Here is a 21153-nt window from a genome sequence, read left to right as displayed (position 1 = left end):
GACAGCTGTTTCTGTTAGGAAATCTCTCCTCGAGTTCAACTGAAATTGGCTTCCCTGCAGTTTCCATTCATTATTTCTAGTCCTGGCCTTCGGAGCAAAAGAGAACAACTTTCCTTCAGCTTCTGCCTGACTGTACTTCAGACATCTGAAGAAAGCAGTCAAGTGTTCCCTTAATCTTCTCTGGGTTAAATGCTCCCAGTTATTTCAACCATTCCTCACAGGATGGCTTCTAGTTCTCTTACCATCTTGATTACCCTTTTCTGGATGCATTCCAGTTTCTGTCCTCAGGGCTATGTTTTAGGGCTTCAGAGTGTCATTTGGTAATGTTTGTAGTTCTGAAGCCTCTTTCCTCTCAGAGATATCCAGGACTCCAAGCCATTTATGGCCTTAAACCATATATAAGAAAGGAAATCTTCACCTTTATTTTCTAATTCATGTATAGCTATTCTTCAGAGCTACTACATCTGTGGTTACCTTGAGGGATGAAAAGATGTATTTGCAGCAAAACTTTTAAACATACTGCTTGTTTGGAATTTGTCTGTGAATATAGCCAAGAACAGGCCTTCAAATCTTACTGTGAACCTCTACTGAAATATTTGTCTTTGCTTCCAAACCCTGAAATTCCTCTCCAGCTGCAGAGTTCCTGACAGCTTTCAACATAGCCAAAATTCTTTCTGACAGCTCATGACATGCCCTCACCTGCCATACACTCTTGTGTATCCATCCTCCTGGAAGATTTTCCTGAAGATTGGAAAAACAAAGGAAATGGGCAACCTCATCCACCCGCCCCCCATAGAAATAACTTGGGTTGTTTTTGAAGTCAATCTCAGGCACAGAAGACAAATTCTCTTCTCCTGCCAGCCTCCTCCAATCCCCGAAAGACTTTTCCCCTTGTCTTTCGGTCGGGGTGTGTGTGTGTGAGCAGAACCTCTTTCAACCCATGGGATGAATTCCATTTCAGAGAAGCTCTTGGGTGCTGCATTCAAGTGATAAACAAGGCCAAAAGCAAGGTGACGGGGCCAAAATAGCTAAACTACAAGCTCTTGTTGCAAGTCAGTAAGCCTTAGGAGAAGCTAACAGCCTTTTAGAATGGGGAAAAAAGACTGCATAAATGTGAGGAAATCACCCAAAGGCCCCTGGTTAGAGAGAAATGGGTGGGGCAACTGGAAGAGGTGGGGCCATTTCTCCCCTCTCAGACAGGTTTGGAGCCCAGTTGAGAGGTGCTACACTCCTACCTTAAAGCCTTCCTTTATCAGGGGGAGGGGTGGGAGAAATATCAGCATCCCAATCCTCTTATGCACCTGGTGGTGCATAGCCGCACTTCATGCTAAGATGTGAGCCTTCTTTCTTTCTTTCTTTCTTTCTTTCTTTCTTTCTTTCTTTCTTTCCACATGCCACTCCATGCTTTATGGAAAAGACAGAACTGGAAGCAGAAGCTAGTAGGGAGGAAAGCTGGGGATTCTTCTGCTCAGGTTGGAGTAAACCATGAATGGGATCTGGGTTCATGATCTGCAGATGGGCTTGAAGCTCAATGCGTGGCCTTTGTTCAACCCCTCACAAGGTTGTTGTGAAGCTGAAATACTGATGGGAGCTTGAGAGAGAATGACATGTGTCCCCATGAGCCCATTGGATGAAGGACAGAATGTTTAAACACGTTATAATGTGAAACACTCCAGAGTGCAGGCTAACAGTGGTGACAATAAAAGTTTGCCCCTTTGGGCTGGCAAATGCCTCTTCATGCTACTGATAATGAAAACAAGTTCAAGGAAATTTGGCTTGATTAGTTGGTATTTCATTGCATGTGCATTTTGTTGAATATATATCTGCATACTTACGTTGTGGTGTTGTTACAGAGAGAGCTAACAGTTGTCAGAACAGCAGTGAATAGAATTGCCATCCATCTAACTCATAATGTTTTAGCCTCAGGTACTTGTTAGCTATGAATTTTGTGCCATTGGACGTACCACAATAAAAGTCTTAATGGAATACCCTGAAACAATTTTCTGTAAATAACGGACACCAGAGTCACCTTGAGCACACGTAGGTTTGTCTAATTCTTCATGCAGCAACTCAACAGATGCTTTATCTTGGTTACAAAAGAAAGTGGGGGACTGAGATCCCCCTCCTTCCCTGAGGATGAGAGCTTCATGTTCCTAAAAGCATTTGCTCTCTATTAATGATTTATTAATTTTCATTTCACAGACAAGGAGCCCGAAGCTCTCTCAAAGCCCACAGCCCAATTTGGGAGATCAGACTGAATATTTGTCAGCGGCATCTGCTGACTCCCTGGAAATCATGGCTGAAGGAGAGTCCCCTTCTCCATTCGCACGAGGAAGCCGCACACGAGCAAGTCTTCCAGTGGTGAGGACAACAAACCAGACCAAGGAAAAATCACTGGGTAAGGTGTCATCCAACTTCTTTCATTGACTTATTAATGCTGAAACACTTATGCTTCCAATATTGTGTGCTCCAATTTGATTGTGCCCCCGCACCACTGACTACCTTTAGGTGGGGAAAACACAGAATACCTGTTAGTCAAGACAACGCTGGCTCTGCAAGATCTGTGACCAAATCCATTTTTAGCTTTATTGGTTGGCCTCATTCAGACTGTCATTGGATGTGAAGAGGAGACACAAAGTGCTTGCTTTTAAATTAAGGGGAAATTGTGGAGTACCCAATGATGTCCCAGAAACCACCATTTCTCAGAGTCATTCATGACAGAGACAAGTCTGACAGTTTTATTCTAAAGAATTCAAATTTTATTTCTTTTTCTTCCACTTGGAAGGGGAGGTAGTGCATGAACCCAGGCCTTACACAGTTTAGACCAGCTTTAGGTAACCCAGCCCTACCAGATGTTTGGGACAAGTCTCAGCCAGAATAACCAATGGTTAGGGGCTATGACGTTTGAAATCCAAAACATCTGGAGTGTAAAAGTTTGCATAATCCTGGTTTAGATTATTGTCTTCAGTGGTCTTTATTGGAGATATCCTGGGACAGTTTCCTGTCTTACCTATGGAGATAAAGTTAGTCTTTATCACAGGTTAATGCGGCTGGAAAGCAGTGGTAGGCCATATCCAACCCCTTTGGGCCCTGTTCAAGGGAACTTTTATCATTTTCCCCTAGAACTGACCTAAGGATTAATTGCTATTTCATGGCAGTGTAGGCTGTGTAGGTTGGCATTAAAAAATGGTGTGCCAGATGTCCTGTTCAGATCCATCTCCATTACTTTATTGCCTGCTCCTGCCTAGAAGCAGCTGTATAGAGAAACAGACCATTGGTCCATTTTGCCTGTCTTGCCTTGTCTCACCTGAACGTGATGGCCCATGTCTGGAGGTAGAGGCATTGCCTGACCTTGCAGCTTGGGACGGTACAACTCAAGACTTTTAGGGAGCATACCAGGAACCTTCTGCATGCATAGGCTAAGACCTTTTTTTTAAAACTTATTTTAATTGTTAAATTATTCAAATTAATAGGATTTTTAAATTTTTAGCCGAGAATGCACCGGGGGTTTTTAAACAATTCTTTAAAATTGTTATATTGTTATTATTTATGTATTTATGTATCCTTTGTGAGCCGCCCCGAGGCTTTGTTGCGATGGGGCAGCATAGAAATGTTTTAAATAAATAAATAAATGTCCCTGCTCCTGGCTAATTGATCCTCACTACCAATGGCCTGGCCATGCTTTGACCTGTTCTAGCCTATGTGACCATCCCTGGCCCAGCCCTACCATTAGGCAGAGTAGGGCAGCTGCCTCAAGCAGCTCATTTGGCTGTCCTTAAAGAGACATTTCTCTTTGGTTAGTCAATTTATTGTGACTGTATTTGTAACAGCAGGGCAAGGTATTTGCGGAATTTTCTCTCAGGCACTGATTGACCTTAGGTACCTACTATCCACCTCTAAGTGCCAGTGTGAGAGCCAGTGTGGTGTAGTGAGAGCCAGTGTGGTGTAGTGGTTAAGAGCATGGGACTGGGACTCAGGCGATCTGGGTTCGAGTCCCCGCTCGGCCATGGAGCCAACTGGGTGACTTTGGGCCAGTCAGAGACTCTCAGCCCAACATATCCCACAGGGTTGTTGTTGTGGGGATAAGATGGAGGAGGAGAATGATGTAAGCTGCCTTGAGCACTTTGTAGGAAAAAGGCAGGATATAAATCGGAAAATAAATAAATAAATAAATAAATAAATAAATAAAATAAGTGGTATGGGGACACTATTTGCTGGTCTGCCACAGTCGGCAAAGTAGCTTAGGCCAGCCCTGCTGACTCAGAGGCTCCCTTAATCTCCAGGTCCCGAATTCCGTCAGATTACCCTTGTAGGATAGCTGCCCTGTGGATCATGACATAGCCCTGTCACTGCTGCCTCTCATTGAAGATGTCCTTGCCACCAGCTTAGTTGGTTTGGGATCGATCAGTGAATCTTTCATCAGAATTAACTGCACAACTAGGAGTCAGCTTTCTCAAGAAATGCTGCCGTTTGAGGGACAAGCTGTTTCTATATAAGGCAATGCAAGCAGGTTGCTGAGGAGGGCAGTGGGTTATTCCTTCTACAGGATCCCATCTCCCAGGGTGTAAGAACAGCATAAAGCCAAACGACTGGGTCATAAATCACAGGGGTGCTCATAAGCTGAACCTTGTGGTTTATTTATTCGGTTAAGAATCCCAGGCCATTTTTATCAAGAGTGCTTTGATATCTGATACATAATAATTTAAAATACAAATACAAAAAACCCCTAAAGGCAGTGTTCACTGGTTTCTCTAAGCCAACGAAGACCAAGAATGAAAAAGGGGGCACTTCTACATATCTTTGGATAGGAGCTGTTTGCTTTAATCTGAATAGTCTGCTTTAGTAATTCCAGATGGTACATTTTAAGAATTCTGTACAGTAAACGCATTGGAAAACCAGCAATGTAAAAACCAATTTTCAGCTATTCATGTGTTTCCATTATTGAAATAAACAATATCGAACAACCTCAGAATTTTCTGTGGGCAAAGGAGCTCTGATATATACATCTTATACCACCAGCCTACAAAAACTGACTTGTTTGCCTAAGAAGTTCATGTTTGTGAAAATGCATTATTTAATGAAGTAAATTTCAAGTGTGCATTTTTTTCAAATGTGGTTGTACATTCAGGTAGGTGAAAAATTTTCAGAAAAAAATGCACTTGTATTCACAAGGGAGCACATTGGGTGATTGGAACTGGAGCTAAATTCTTGTACATCTCTTGATAGAAGCCATAATCTAAAACATCTGGACCGCCCTGAGCTGGGGAAGGCTGATATAGTGAAATGCCAGTATCTACAGCTCTGTGTTGGTACTGCTAACATGCCTGTGGGTTTAGGAAGCACGTCCCATTGAAGTGAGCAAGGGGTATGATGGTGCCTCAAAACGACAGATACCCTGAACATGCAGACTTCTGTGTTTATATGTGCAGACACACCATCTTTAAAAAAAAGTACTAGCAAAAGGAAAGGCATTTTTATTTTGTTAAGTTATGAATAAAAATTCAAACCCTGAAATATTTTAATATTTCAACATTTATTGAAATTTGTTCAATATAGTCCATGGAAGGAGTACTTCTCATCCCCTTCTCCTATTTTTTCTCCCTGAAAAGCCTCTCCAGAGCAAAAGCCTTCCTGAACAAAGTAGTGTAAAATAGACTCCTGGAAGAAGGGAGAATAGCTTCAAATTTAGTGAACATTGATGGAGTTGTGGAATGAGTCCCTTGTCTCCAGGAATCCCTCTTTGCCACAACTGAGGAGCAGGTACTCCAGATCCAGAAGGATCTGAACAGACTATGGAAGTGGGCAGGAGGCAACAGGATGGTGTTCAATGTGGGTAAGTGCAACTTCTTGCACTTGGGGCATAGGAATGGGTGTCATAAGTACAGGTTAGGGGATGTGGCTGGAGAGCAACACATGTGAAAGGGATCTCGGGGTGCTGGTTGAGTGCAGGCCAAACATGTCAGCAGTGTGACATGGTGGTCAAGAGGGTGAACGCCACCCTTGGTTGCATAGCTGGAACCGTGGCTTCTAGTTCGAGAGAGGTATTACTACCACTCTATACAACTCTGGTGTGCCCGCAGCTGGAGTACTATATTCAGTTCTGGGCCCCTTGTTACAGGAAGGATATAGCCAGGTTAGAGTCAGTGCAGTGCAGGGCCACAGGATGGTGGCTGGATTGCAAGGAAAGCCATGTGAAGTGAGACTGAGGGAACTGGGTCTTTTCAGCCTGTAGAAGAGGAGACTTTGAGGGGATCTGTTGGCCACATATAGGTATGTGAGGAGGTGTCACACGGAGGTGGGTAGAGACCTGTTCTCCCCTGCAGAGGAGGGCAGGACCTGCTTCAGTGGAGCAAAGCTCAGGGAACCAAGATTTAGGGTGGATGCCAGGAAGTACTTCTTGACAATTAGGACCCTGACGATATGGAATGGGCTTCCACGGGAGGTGGTTGAGGCCCCATCGGTGAGGGTGTTCAAGGATAGGCTAGACAGGCACATGCTAGGCATGTTGTGAGCAGAGCCAGCTACAGCCAGGGGTCAGACTAAATGGCCCGGAAGATCCCTTCTGACTCGCTCTGTTTCTATATTGCTCAGGAAGACTCTCTAGCAAGAGTTTCTGGGGGAGTACAGGTGGCTACCGGGGCAGAAGGTGTACAGGAACCTCCCTTCAATGAACTTCCTTAACTTAATTTATTTTAGGATCCAAGACAAGGTAATCTCTCCCCCATGCTAGCAAATATGCCAGTCTTTCCACCCCTGCCTTTGTCAGTGCTTTGCAAGGGTGTTAAGGTGTTTGGCTCTGAGGTATGAACTGCTTGCTGCTATCATGGGGGAATAATGCACCCTGCAGTCGTACTCTTCAACAAGATTTATGAAAGAAGTTTCAATTAAAAACATACAGTAATGGAAAGGGAAAGCAGATGGTGGTGCTGGGATTTGTGAATTCCTTTGAGAGCTCATTCCATGGGTCATATATCACATATGGACCAGGTCTTAAAAGAGCAAAAATAGCAGATCTTCCTAATATGACTCTTTCCATCATAATATTTGTGCTTACAGCAGTTGGCTCATCTGTTATTCTATTCAGGGAGGAGAGAGCCACTAAATGAGGAGTTACAGGATGGAATATCAGTTTGGGCATCAGAATATGAGCCGAAAGAAGTCCACTGAAACTTTCCCCAACCTGTTGCCCTTGAGATAGCTGTTCTGTTTGGAAGAGTGGGAGGCATACGCCAACACATCTGGAAGGCACCAGAGGTTGGGGAAGTCGGCACCTTTGAAGGAGAACCACAGAAATATGCACTCTCCCCATTCTAACAAAATGAAAAACAGGTGACAAATAAACATGTGAGTGAGTGAGTCAAACAGAGCTTGGAGAATTCCAGAATACCCTGGTTCTCTCATCGTTGTGGCCATCATTCCTGAGCATTGGCTTGCTGTCTAATGCTGATGGGAGGTGTAGTCCAAAACACCTGGAAAAGATCCGATTGGGGATTGCAGCATTACAGTGGGAACATTTCTTGATCCCAGTTTTCTCACAAACCTTCATACATTGTGGAGGGGAAAGGCAAATAACTGAATCGATAGGCAATTTGTGGCCATCCAGATGTTGGTGCCCTACAATGCCCATTATGCCTCACTATTGGCTGTGCTGGCTAGGGTTAATGGGCGTTGTAGGCTTAAACATCTGGAGACAGACAAGGTCCCCACCCCTCACCTCATAGACTTCAGCACTCCATGCTATTGCCTTGTAATGCTGCCGAACTGAGGTTTGGGGTTAAGTGAGCAGGGAGCTACTCCTCAAGCCAGCGATTTCTGGAGCCTCTCATGTTGACACTGCTAGAGGAATCCTGATTATGTTTGCTTGCTTGCTTCTTTCATTTCCCCCCTCCCCAAACCCACTCTTTGGTATTTCAGTCTAATTTCATTTGCTGACTGTTTTTTCCATAACTGTTGGCACATATGCACAAGTCCCATAGGGTAAGTTGCACAGCTATCATCTCTCTCCAGGAATTACCACACGATTCAGCATGACACTGACCCACACAGAAGGCCCCCATGCCACAGCGGCGCTGAAAGAGTCAACCCTTGGTACAGGGACACATAACCACACCAAATTTGACCTGCCTGGGGTCTTAATCTGACCTTTCAGGGTGCCTTCAATGGCCTACGCCTTTCCCCTGTCCAGAAATCATTTGGTCTCCCAGCTTTTGTACATGGGGCAGGGCCTGCACCTTTTGCCCTCAGCCCCACTCTTGGCTGGAATGCAGTCCCCAAGACATCTTCCTAAATGGAGTTGTCCTCCCATTGCAGGAGGTTCAGCACATGGGCCTTAGTGCATCAAATCATTTGCCTATGGTGCAGTTCCGCACCAGATTCACAGAAGGCCTTTAAGATAATATGTGAGATTTCCCCAGTCCTGTGCCAGTCAATCTCCCATGCCACCCCACATCTCTGCAGCCATGTCTGCACCACCTAGCAACACTGAACAATGGCAGAATAATACACTTGACCTCAAGTGTCTGCCACAATATTGCATCCTGCCATGCCAGCATAATAAGCAGGGTTGGCTTTTTGGATGCCAGTGCAGTTCGCAAGGTCAAGATGATGAGCCCAGACTGGGATTGCTTTGTTCCATCCTGAGCACTGATTGCTGAGGTAGCAGAACCTGAGTTGTGGCTGTACACTGCCTTTGATCCACAAATTTTAGCTTAACTAGCAGAGGAAAGTATCCTTGCTCTCTTTTTGACCCCACATGGCAGCCTTCTCTGCCACACCTCATCAGCATTTTTGGGCTCTTATTTATCATGTAAGGCCTTGAAGATATTTTTGGTAGGGTTCCATTTCACATTGGGAAGAGAAGCACAGAAGATATGTCATAGTTTCTGAGATGGGAAAAGCCTTTCTTTTTACTGCACCACACCTGGTTAACAGCCATTCATGTGGCTCAAATTGACCACAGTGCTTGGGTTATATCTGCTGAATGTGAGCTCAGCTAAAGCCAGTCAGTAAACATTTTTCTATGAAGGATAGAATTTTACCCCAGTTAAGCAGCATCCCCAGCCCCCAAAGAGTCTTGTGTCTCCTGTTTAATCAGTTGAAGGGGGGAAAACACTTTTTACTAGATTTTGAGGCTTTTATTTTTATTTGAGGAACTTCTATTGGCATACCCATGAAGATTTTTAGGCAGTTTGCAAAAGTTAAGTTAAAGCAACAGTACAGGTAGTTTAAAAATATTGCACTTAAAAACCAGAAAGAAAACTCTTTACTTTTAACTGCTCTACTTTTTAGAAGTAATTGTGCTGTGTGGTTGCAAGTGTTGCCTGGGATGCAGGAAATTTGAGTTCTGAGTCCCTGCCTGGCCATGAAGCTCATGGGTGACTTTGGGGCAAGCACTGACCCTCAGCTTAACCTACCTCACAGGGTTGTTGTGAGGATAAATGGGAGATAAGGAGGATCACAAAACCACCTTGAAGTGCTCAGAGGGAAAAAGGCAGAATATAAATATAATAAATAAAAATTATTGAGATATTTTAATTGAGTCACAGTTGTTGTTTTGTAGGTGCCAGGAAAATCGTAAACAAGGTTGGTGTCAGGTGCACCTTTCTGGGGGAGACATTCCATAATTGGAGTGCCATGTCTAAAATAGACTTCTTTCTCATGCTTCACTTCTGATTTGGGACGAAGCATTAGCCATGGTCTTCACCTCTGGCTTAGCTAGTGTGGATGCAGATGCTTTGTGCAGAGTGTGGGCCCATCTCTTGGTCATTAGTGGCTGCTCAGTGAGATTTGTCTGATTCTGAAAAGCAAGCGGGTGAGCAAGAGTTTCCTGATTCAAGCTAACCTGATGGTTTTTCAGGCTAAGCATGAGACTCCACCTGCTTTGGAAGGGGCAGAAGGGGTTTCCGGGTAGTAGAGGGAGATGCAAGACCCAATCTTTGACCCAGAAAGGTGGTGACAGGAGCAGCATATTGCCCAGTTAGGGGCTCCAGTTGTCACGCCCTTAAACCGAGCCCTTAAACAACAAGAGTTACCCTGTCGATAGAGTCAAAAGCTCTATGGAAAGCTTTATGGACTATGGGGAAGTTTTCAGCTTGGATTCAACTCTACATGGGCAGGTGCTTCTTCCTCAACTTTCAGTAGAAGGCTGTTTAGAATTCATAAAAACATAGAAACAGAGCAAATCAGAAGGGATCTCCCAGGCCATCTAGTCTGCGCATGACATGCCTACCATGTGCATGGCCAGCCTGAACACCCTCACAGATGGGGCTTCAACCACATCCCGTGCAAGCCTATTCCATATCCTTGGGGTCTTAACTGTCAGGACGTACTTCCCAGCACCCAAATTGAACCTTGGCTCCCTGAGCTTTGCATAATGCAGTTCATACTGTTCTGTAGTCTGTAACATTTTCTAAAAGAATTGCACTTTGAAGGGTTCATCTTGGGTTTGATAAACAGAGGGAAAAATGGAAGGAACCAGCCCATGACACCTTGTTCCAAGCAATTATGGTCTTTAAAATGAAAAGGCAGCACTTTGAGCTGTACCTGGAAACAGCCAGTGACCTTTGCAGTTTGGTTCTGCAATTAGCAGAAATGTTTTAAAAAGGAAAAGAAGGATCTGGGTTCACCTTATCCTTTTAAAAGTCTCATTAGGGTGCTTTGTGCCACCCCTTGAGGCTCATTTTCCATTGGCTATTCTCAAACAAGATAGCTCTGCTTATACAAAGATAGCTATTCTTGAAAGAATTGGCTGAGCATAGTTTACTCACCCAATATCACATCCTATTCTGTAATATATGCAAAAGATATTAGTTGGGTCCAAAGTTAATCATGCAGTCATTATGTGCATTTTTAAAAAATCTGCATGTTAAATGCAGGGAAGCATTAAATATTCCATTTGATCTGGCTTGGAAATTTAGAGGTTCTCTACACAAGGTATTTATCATGCATTCATCATTCCCTACTGTTATTTACGGGTTCTTTAGAAGACACTGTAACCCTCCAGTGTTTCATTTCTGTGTCTAATCAGCACTTTTGGAAAATGGTTTTTAGAAAAAGCGAAAATGTGGCATTTAATTGTGAAAGCAGAAGGATGTGCAATTTGTTTTTGCATATTTGTGCTGTTCTACTGTCCTCCACTGCCACCTAGAGGCTATTCAGAGAGAAAGCAGGAAAGGAAACACTCTTCATGTAACCTGGATCTCCTTTGTGCAACAAACTGGAACTTGATACAGCGGATTAACAGCTTTTTGTACAAAAGTTCTTATGTACCACTTACCCTTCAAATCTTTTCCTGAATTTATAGTTATGAAATGCTTCACCCAAGTAAAAGAGGGTGAAAATATGGTTAAGACACAAAATAAGAGCTCTTTGGCCCTATCAAAATAATTTTAAATTTGGAATTTCAAGTTTTCCTATAGCATCTTTATCAAGTAAATGATATCTGTTATGTTTAGCTTTTTATCATCTGCTGGGAATTATTAGAATTTCATCTGGTCTGTCATTTAGCTAGTTTGTTATTCCTTTCCTCATCTGACTCTTTAAGGGATACAGTGGTTTGCATAGTGGCATCTACTTGCAGTTCACAGTCTTGGGACCAAAGCAGTTAGAGCACTTCTGTAGAACAGAGGAGACCAATGGCTCAGCCTTGATTAATGCAGGACATGCAACCAAGGAGGGAGGGATTCTAAAATGTAAATGTTCATTCCGACCAATACAGCTATTCAGTTCAAATGAACCAATGGACGTACAGTGTCCTATTCTTCTGAACAGAAGTAATTGCACTACAGCGTATTATGGTTCCCTTATTACCATTCAAAAAAGAGTAGAATCCAGGCTGCCTTCCTGGAGCCATGGCTTTCCCCACAGTGGGGGCTGATGAAGGTGGTATAATTAGAAATCCTTGAGTGTGCATAATGAGGATTAGTATGATGTCATTGCCAAAAGATAGGGAATTCAAGCTGTGCTTTAATAGGTAGCAGCTGCCTGCATGCTTACTTGGGAGTAAGCTGACAAGAGCCCTGAAAGATCAGGCCACCTGCTGGATCAAAGCCCATTAGTTAGGTCAAGATCTGGCATTCCAGATAGGTGTCTTCAGAACACCAACAAATCCATAAGATGGTAAGAGCCAGTCTGGATGGCACTTCTAGTCCATCCTTCTGTTCATGCAGTTGTTGCCCAGATGTTCATGAGAAGCCCCCAAACAGTGTCTGAGTGCAATAGCCCCCTCCTGTTCATGTTCCCCAGCAATTGGCATATAGGGACAAACTGCCCATTGATTGATACTATTAGCCTAGAGAAGTCTAAGGGAGGACATAAAGAGGCATCTCAAGAGCTATCAGTTAGAAGCAGACTTGTTCTGTGCTGCCCAGGATGGAGGAGACCTTGAGTTCAGCACATAAGAAACTTCCATATGCTCAGCCATCCACTGGATCATCTATTGTCAGCACTGATTGGCAGCAACTCTGCAAGATTTCAAGCAGAATTTTTTCTAGCATTGCCTGGCAAAGCCATGAATTGAGCCTAGGTCCTTGTACATGGAAACCAAGTGCTCTACCACTGACCTATGGCCCCATCACTTAGTAGAAGTTACAGGATGGTAGACTTCTAATCAATATTAGGAAGAACTGCTGGGGGGCAAAAGCAATGACTGATTACCCAGAGGGCTCCCTCTCTCTGAAGGTCTTCAGGTAGAGGCCTAACACTCAACTACTGGGGGTGGTCTAGATTTTCTGCAGCAAGCAGGGTGTTGAACAAGGTAGTCTATGAATCCCCTCCAGATCCCTAATTATATGGGTCAACTGATCATTCTCACCTAAACCATGCCCTTGTCTCATGCTCATTTGCTTCGCACAACCAGCTTCTAGTGGATTGCACCTGCCTTTTATGAAGTGTACCTCATATGCTTCTCCATTTTACCCTTGTCTTCTCCCTTGATGTCTTGGCGCATTTCGAAGTAAATATTTGCTGTCCTGGTTAAGTACATTCAAAGCTACTTGGCAAGTTTTCAAGAAAAACAAGTCCCAAACAACCAGCTTCTATTTCAGACTGGAAACAAAAGACTCCCAGGAAACTAAATAGCCCAAAGGTGACCACATTTCCCTTGTTTAGTTTTTCAGAAAACTCATTTTCCTCCTTGTATAACTGAATAGGATTTAAAACGAAATATTCCTTATCTTTGCACAAATGTTTTGCAGGACAAAGATACTCCCTCTTCCAACTTAATCAGCAACCTTGCTGGTGGTTGCTGGATTTTTTTTAAAAAAAGGTTTATGCTTCATTGATTGTGCTTTTGTGTTTTCCTGGAATGTGTACCCAGGGGAAGTGTGAAATGCATACCATCCCAAATAAAGCTGTGTAAATCACATTTGTCCCTTATTTTAATCTGCTCTTCCTTTGTGTGTAAGCAGATATCTTGAGAATGCACCTGAAAAAAGGCAATAGATGGTGCCAGAATACAGTTTCACATTGCTTCCTTGGCAAACATACATTGTGCAAGTCATGTTAATTCGCAAAAACCTTATTAGACAGTCTCACTGCCTCCTGTATTTTTAGGCCAGAAGCACCATTATAACATTAACATAAATTAATGCATCTCTGATGCGTTCATTATGATTTCTTCTAGGTACCAATGTCACTTTTTTATGTGGCTGGTATCTCTGGAGGTAATGGAAGAAGTAAACAGGTACATTCAAGAAGGACATAACTTTACAAGTTGTAGAGGTGGTAATGGGGTTCAATTTTGAATAATAAACTCTAAAAGTGACAACTTTGCAGGGGTTCAACTGTCTTCTGAAGAAGTTCTTAAGGGAGGTGGGGGATACTGCTTAACCTGGGTAATAGCCTTTCTGTCTACTCAGGGAGGTGGCTACAGTTCAGTGGCAAAAGAATACCTGCTTTTCAGGTAGGAAATAACAGCTTTCTCTGTAATCTATTTCTTGGGAGCAGATTTCTTCTCCAAAGAAGTCCTTGAGATTCCAACATCTACAAGGCATTCACCCAGTCCAGAAGTTAGGATAGCTAAGTTCATTGCATGTGCTGAGCAATGTGACAGTGTAGGTATTCTTGTCTGACACAAACTCCTTAACAATCTCTTTGGTTCTGCCATTAATCCTAAGGAACAGTGGTGCCAGATGCCAAGTGAGCTCATACAGAAAGTGCAATTCACAGAAAAAGTGCAAAATTCATAGCCTAAGCAATCAGACTTCAAAAGAATCCAGGATATGTCAAGAGTCTGGAATCCTGGGGTCATCTTAGCAATGGAGCAGGGCAGATTCGTTTCCCAGCCAAACTGTTGAAGTCATTAGCTTCATCAAGTTGACTTGCCAGTGCAATGTCTGTGGTAGACCGGCTCTGTGAGTCTCGGCCCTTCTCCAAACCAATCTTCACTGGTCCCGTTGCTTCAGAGAAGTATCAGCTGGTTGCTGAATTCTCAAATTCCCCTCTGAACAAGAATTATGGCTCAGCCCAGCTGCACCAAGGGCTTCTCTACATGAGGCATTTATTATACTCTTATGATCCTTCACTTGTGAAAGTTTGAAGCACTTTTCACAACCTTGTCATCCTCCAGAGCATCTTCCTGTTTTCCAGCCTTTGGGGTGGGTTTCTTTAGAATGAGGCAAATCTGATGTTACATTTTAAACTGTAGAATGCTGGAACAAAGGCTCTGTGAGAAGCTGCAAATCCACTATGGTGCAGCTATGCAACAGAGCCACTTTGGGCTTTGTTATTAGGATATAGAAGAGAAAGAAAAATTCCAGGAAAAAGTCCCCAAGTTTTTCTCCCACAATGAAAACAGGAGAAGAAGCCTCAGTAAATCAGCAATTTAAATCCTTCATGTACAGAAGCTCCTAGTCTCTTAGGACAGCTGTTCTCCTTGGTTACTGGTGCCAAGGAGCCTGGGTTCCTCCAGGAGGCTGAGGTCCATATCACAGGTTCCAGGTGCCTTTGATCTCCAAGCAAGTGAACGGCTGTCTCATGCGCCTGCCTCGCAGTGCGTGCCTGCCCCCACCTGCACCTCCCCTCCCCTTGCTTCGCCATGTGCCCACATGTGCTGCCCCCGCCCCGGCCTGCGCGCACTGCCAGCCCCACCTTTCGGACCCACGCCCAGTACCAGCAGCTTTCAACTGGCTCCCTGGTGGAAAAATTTCAGGACCCCTGCTCTAAGCAAATAACACTTCCTTTCCTGCTTTTCTTTCATATAACCTCTAGGTGGTATTGTGCAGTAATAGAATAGCACAATTACCCAATAAGTATTCCATTTTCCTTACTCTTAAAAAAACCTGTGAAAGTGCTCTTTAAAATGAAAAGGGAAACCGGAGTATCACAATGTTGTGTACTGGGCTTGTAAGCAACTTTGTGTAAAGCATGCTGAGTAGACAAATGCTTCATGTAAAAAAAACAAAAAAAAAACTTTTAACGGATTTTGCTAGATTATTGGAAGACAAAAATATCACATGTCTCTTTTTCTTGCACTTTTAAAGTGTAGGATGTACATATGAATAGGTAAGAGCTGCTAATGGAAAATAATGCCTTAGGCCTAGGCCAGAAATACCACAAAGAACATGAAGGTGACCTCAAGTCCAGCCCTGAACATACGACTTGCAAAGCTGAGAAAGAATGGTGATAATAATGACTGTATACCAGGAGCTCTTGGGCCATAAAATGGATTTTCCGAGTTGGAGTTTAGACCTGGCTATTGGATGTCACCCTTTAGAATGCCCTCTGTTGGGAGAAAGAAAGGGAGAATGAAACCCTGTTGATTCATCTTACCCTTTTGGCATCTTTCAATACCATCAGCCATTGTATCCTTCTTGGGTGATTGTTTCTTACCTAGGTGAATGCTTTCAGAAGGTGGTGCTGAGGTGTATCTGATCAACTCTGTGGCATCTCATTTCAGGGTCTGAAAGTTCTATCTTGCCCCTGATGCTTCCAATATCTGTGTGAAGCCACTGAGTAAGATCGTTCAAGGCTTTGAAGTACATTGCCCTTAATATGTGGCTGACATATTCAGACACCAAGAAGGCTCTGGGAATGACCTGGAAGAAGGCTCTGGGAAGCCTCAGGAATGACCTAGATATGGGCTAACAATCTGAATTTCAGTCCAGACATGTGACAGGCACAGTGGGTATCTCCTTAGACCAAATGAATGGGATTCAACCTGTTCTAGAGGTGGGGCTGCATGGCAGTGCAGAGCCGGGCGGTGTACCTGGGTTCATCCCCATTATTAGAGGTTCAGATAGCCCCTGTTATACAGAGCAGTTTTTACTAGCTTCAGGTGGTATGTAAGTACATTCTTATCTGGAGGTGAGTACACAGTGATCCATGGGCTGTTAACTTCCCATTTGAACTGTGTTGTGCATGGGGCTGCCTTTGAAGACACTCTGGAAATGTCAACCGGTGCTAAGTATGGTTGTAAGATTCCTAAAGGGGACCAGTAGTTAAGATCACTTTGTTCTAGTGCTTTCTTGCATACAGGGGCTTCCAGTTCATTTCCAGACCCAATTAAAACTGCTGGTTTGAACCTATATAGTTCTACAGGACTCAGTACCTTCATATTTGTCCTTCTATTCCCACATCTTAATGTCATCCGTGGAAGCCATTCACCAAGTTCTCCTTCATTCTGAAAGCTTAAACGGTAACAACAGAAGAGAGAGCATTTTTAGTGGTGGGCCCTCCCCTCAGCTCTTAAATGTTCTCCCAGGTCAAGTTCACTTGGCACCCACTTTACTGTCTCCTAGGCTTTTAAAGTATTTTGGTAATTTTAGTATTCAAGTACTATTACTTAAGTCCAAGCAATTCTGGTTTTAAATTTTATATCTGAAAGTTAGAATAATTTGTGTTGGTATGCTGATCAGTTTTATATTGCTGATTGTTTTATTCACTTACTTCTATACCACCCAGTAACCAAAGCTCTTAGGCAGCTTATTGGAATTTTGTGTTATGATCAATACAATATATAAAGTTATTTGCAAGATGTTTTAATACACTAATGAAGTTAAGAAAGAATAGTAAAACATTTATTCTGCATTACAAGGAGTGTTAATTGTTACAGATTAAGTCCTCATCTTTGAAGGACTCACTGCCTGATAAAGGACAGGGTGGTCTCTTTGCATATCAGATATTTCTCTGTAGGGATGGTGTGTTACTTCCTCTTGTGTGACTTTTTGAAAGAATCTACCTGATTATGTACGGCTGCAAAACATGTAATGTTGTGGTGTTAGCATTGCCCTGTCCCCTCTCTGCTTTACTGGTTGCCTCTTCCTGAGGTTGATGAGGAATAGTAATGCTATAATTCCTTATACTTCTTTTCTAACTACAAAGGGGGAAAGCTCAAAGAAGCAATGTTCTGACAAAGTAGTTTTCTATGTCCCTGTATAGGTACTAAACTCAGTGTGTCTTCCTGCTGGAGATGGTGAAACTGTTCAGTAGGAGCCCATGAATCTTGCCCCATTAGTCCTTTGTAGCATCAGCTTGGCAATCCCACTGTGCAGCCCTGCTTGCCTCCCTCCCTTCCCACCCCAGAGGCAGAAGGGCCATGGCTAAGGCTGTGGCTTAAGGGCAGAACAGCTGCTTTTCATGAAGAAGGCCCTGGGTTCAGTTCCCAGCTTCTCCAGGCAAGGCTGGGAAAATCCCACATGAAGCCTTGGCAAGCCGCTGAACATAATATACCAGGTTAGCATCTTGTGGTCCTTTGTTCCTGTGCAGAAAGAAATGGACCATCCAGGCTGCTACAAGTTTCCTCCTGCTCCATTCTTTTCTCATTCATTCCTGTGCTCTACCTACTCTATATACCAACAAGCAAGACTATTTTCTATTTCTTTAATGAGGAAGAACATTTCTACTAGAACCAGTCCCTAGCTTATTATTGAAAAGCATGTTCAGAACCTATTTTCTGGCATTTAAACTGGCCAAACATGGAAACAAGGAAGCCTGAAAAAGCCAACATACCTGCTGGTTGCACAATGTGGGATGGACAGAATGGCAAAAAGAGGACATTTGATTAAACCAGCTAGCTTAAACATTTTGTAAAGTTTTGACTCCACACGATGTGAAGTTTTGCTTGACAGCAGGGTTTGCAGCAAATATGGAGCCTCCTGAAAAAGTAACCTTTCTTTGCAAAACTGAAAATGCCCTGACAAAAGAACAAACAAAAATCTCCCTTACAGCATCTGTATGTCTTGAGAACGTATAATCAATAGCTATGGGGAATTATACTCCTTTTCCAATACCGAACTATAAAGGTGATTTTATATGTGTGAAAACTAGCTTTTGGGGTGAACAGGCCTCATTAATTTGTGTCTGGTGTAGCTTTGAAACCCCTCTTTTATTCACTTTAACAAATATATTCCTTTGGGGGGTTTGCTCATAGGTGTTTTATATCTTCAGTATGGAGATGAAACTAAGCAGCTACGGATGCCCAATGAGATCACAAGCACAGACACGATCCGTGCCCTCTTTGTAAGTGCCTTCCCCCAGCAGCTGACGATGAAAATGCTGGAGTCACCCAGTGTGGCAATATACATTAAGGATGAAAGCAGAAATATCTACTATGAATTAAGTGATGTAAGGTAAGTGAAACATGGTTGAGTTCATTTGTTAAGTGATGTTAGACTGCAATGTAAAATGAGTGGAGAATCCTGCAGAGGTAGTCATTGGGGGACCAGATCCCATCAGACGGAGGAAGGCTGCTTTGCCTGATGGGTGCATGACACTGTCCTGCTGAAAATAGGGCAGGGGGTTGCAAAGCTTACTAAAGCTGTCCCTGACTTGCACCTAGTGTTCCTTTTTATTTACTCCTCTCTCCCCTTTTGACCTAGTTCCCAGGGAGTTTTAATACAAGAAGAAGATAAAAACAAGAATCAATAATAGCAGCAAGACTAATGTTTATAGAGCAGACAAGTGGCTGTTGCAGCCTTCTCCCACCTGATGCCTCCAAATGTGTTGGACTACAACTCCCAGCATGCCCAAGCTGGTGCTTCTGAAGGGTGCCAGTTTGGGGAAAGCTAGAATATTGAGATAGGATGCCAGAAACCTAAGGATTAAGTCTCTGCTCATCTGTGAAGTTTCATGGGGAGTCCTAGGCAAATGCCTGAGCTAAATCAACCTCACTTAATTGCGAGAATGAGCAAGAACTGAATGGTAACACATTTTGTCCATGCAAACTGCATTTAATATTCAATTATATGGGGATGCCGGGCTGAGAGCCAGTGACTGGTTGAAAATCACAGAACTACTCTCATGCTGAGTGGGGACCTGAATTCAATCCTGAAGATAGCTGTCTGAGACCAGGCAAATAAAACTTATCAAGCTAATTTTGAAACAGCTCCCAGTCCCTTCACCCCATGCCTCTGTCAATGTGCCTTTTCTTTGTGGGTACTTCTGGATGAGGCTTATATGCTGCCATCTCCCTGCCTTATTTGCCGGAATTGATGCCCAGTTCAGACCATTACTGTGCCCAGAGGGCTAATGGTAGTCAAGGACTGCGCCTGGGGGTCAAATGGAGAATGGCAGAGAGTCACATGCAGCCTCCAGACTGTTCACTCCTGTCTGATTTGGATGTGATGCCCTGCAAATATCTGACCTACAGTGCAGTACTTAAAGTGCCATAAATTAACATATGCATGAAATGAAGCTAAAGCACCAACTTCTTCAAAGCAGAGTGGGCACCAGGCAGGTTCTTTGGAATATATGCAAAACCAGAGCATCCTCTCTGAGAACAGGCCCCTCCTCTGGAGTCTCCCATTGTACCTCAGATTATGGGGAAAGCCAAAGAAGGGCATCTGGTGAGGGTTGCAGCAAAGCATAGATGCAGACAAATGCCTTCAAGTATCTGTGCATGCAGAAAAATAAAGTGGCTGAGTGTAAACCTGAGTGTACATTTCAGATTGCAGATGAAAGACCATATTTTTAATGGTTTATAGACAGATGGATAGAGATCCATTAATACCATGTACCCTTGCAAAGGTAGCATGGAAGAAAAAGGATAGGATGGGACATGTCTCCCTAGTTCTCTGTGTGCATGGAATATTTTCACTGTTCAAAAAAACGGCATTGTCATCTGTAGTCTGGCATCGTACTGCCCACGCTACCTCCTCCGTTGACTACATGTGTCCATCCAGGCTTAGACCATGCAAAAAAGCAATGATCCATGCCATCACTGCACAAAACACTAGTAGTATCCTCATGAATGTGTGAATTCTCTCTTGAGACTGCAACAAGCTTGAGTGTGCAGTCCTGTTTGAGTTTAGCTGGAAAAACTACAGCTCCCACCCAGCAATTGTAGGCTTTTTTCTGTCTAAGCTTGCTTCAGATTGAGCCCTAGGTTGCTCATGGGTATGATTTTCTTGAGGTTTTCCCTGAATGCTGTTTCATTAACACTAAACATCTAATTAACCCCATGTTTCTTAACAGTCAGGCTGAACTGTCTCTTTAGCTATCTGCTTGAAATCAATAGCAGGGAAGCAAGTTCTAACTAGTTACAGATTCAAGGCAATTACCAACAGCAGTGTGACTTTAAAAGAAGCAAGACCTGTCCAAAAATCCTTCACCATGTGTTTCCCTCCCCCACCCCAAAAGGATAATCCCTGTGATTCAGATCAGCCCGCTAAACTTGCAGCTACACCTGGAGCAAAGGAATTCAGTCTTAGGTGCAAATTCTCAGGAGATGGCTGGTGTTAAATGAAAGGCATCATCGCTTTAAGAGAGCGCAAGTGTAGTGAGATTGCAGTCTTGTGTGGCTGAGTATTGCTAAAGGAAGAGTTTGCTCCAGGTCTCTAACTTATAAGCTGTTTGTAAGGTAGGTTTTGAAACTAAAGAGAAAATAATTGGCTTTTTCAGAACTGTTGTTATCCCCATGTCTGCTTTAACTGGCAAGTCATCTTCAAGGTTGTTTGGGAGAACTTTAAAGAGAAAGCACATTTTTTCATTGTCTTTCATCCATGTTGAATCCCAAATGATAGAGCTGAGCAAGTTTAATATCCCATGTATGTTTCTTTAGAAGCAAGTTTGCTGAATTCATTGGAATTAAGTGTGATTCAAGTGTGGGATCAGGGTTGTTGCAGGATTGCAAACATTTTCCTCCTAAGGAAGCTTTAAAAATACTTTTCTGATGTATTGCTTTGATATGTATGCTTATTTCAAATAAGCATACATAGT

General features: G+C 43.2%; 1 protein-coding gene across 20 annotated transcripts in view; it reads left to right on the top strand.

The window, feature by feature from the left end:
* The window catches only part of KIAA1217 (KIAA1217 ortholog), a 431120-nt gene that overhangs the window by 318582 nt on the left and 91385 nt on the right, over positions 1 to 21153 (top strand). For all 20 annotated transcript variants that reach the window (XR_006414224.1, XM_044425234.1, XM_044425220.1 and 17 more), the window contains 2 exons: positions 2203 to 2398; positions 18368 to 18566. Coding sequence is in view for 19 of the 20 variants with exons in the window: in XM_044425234.1 (XP_044281169.1) it covers positions 2203 to 2398; positions 18368 to 18566 (395 nt within the window). In the remaining variant the exon portion in view is untranslated. The remainder of the gene's footprint in view (positions 1 to 2202; positions 2399 to 18367; positions 18567 to 21153) is intronic.

Source organism: Varanus komodoensis, unplaced genomic scaffold, assembly GCF_004798865.1.
Source record: "Varanus komodoensis strain SLA01 unplaced genomic scaffold, ASM479886v1 scaffold15, whole genome shotgun sequence".
NCBI lineage: Eukaryota > Metazoa > Chordata > Lepidosauria > Squamata > Varanidae > Varanus > Varanus komodoensis.
The sequence above is the reverse complement of the archived record's forward strand: the minus strand, read 5'-3'. Positions and strand labels throughout refer to the sequence as shown.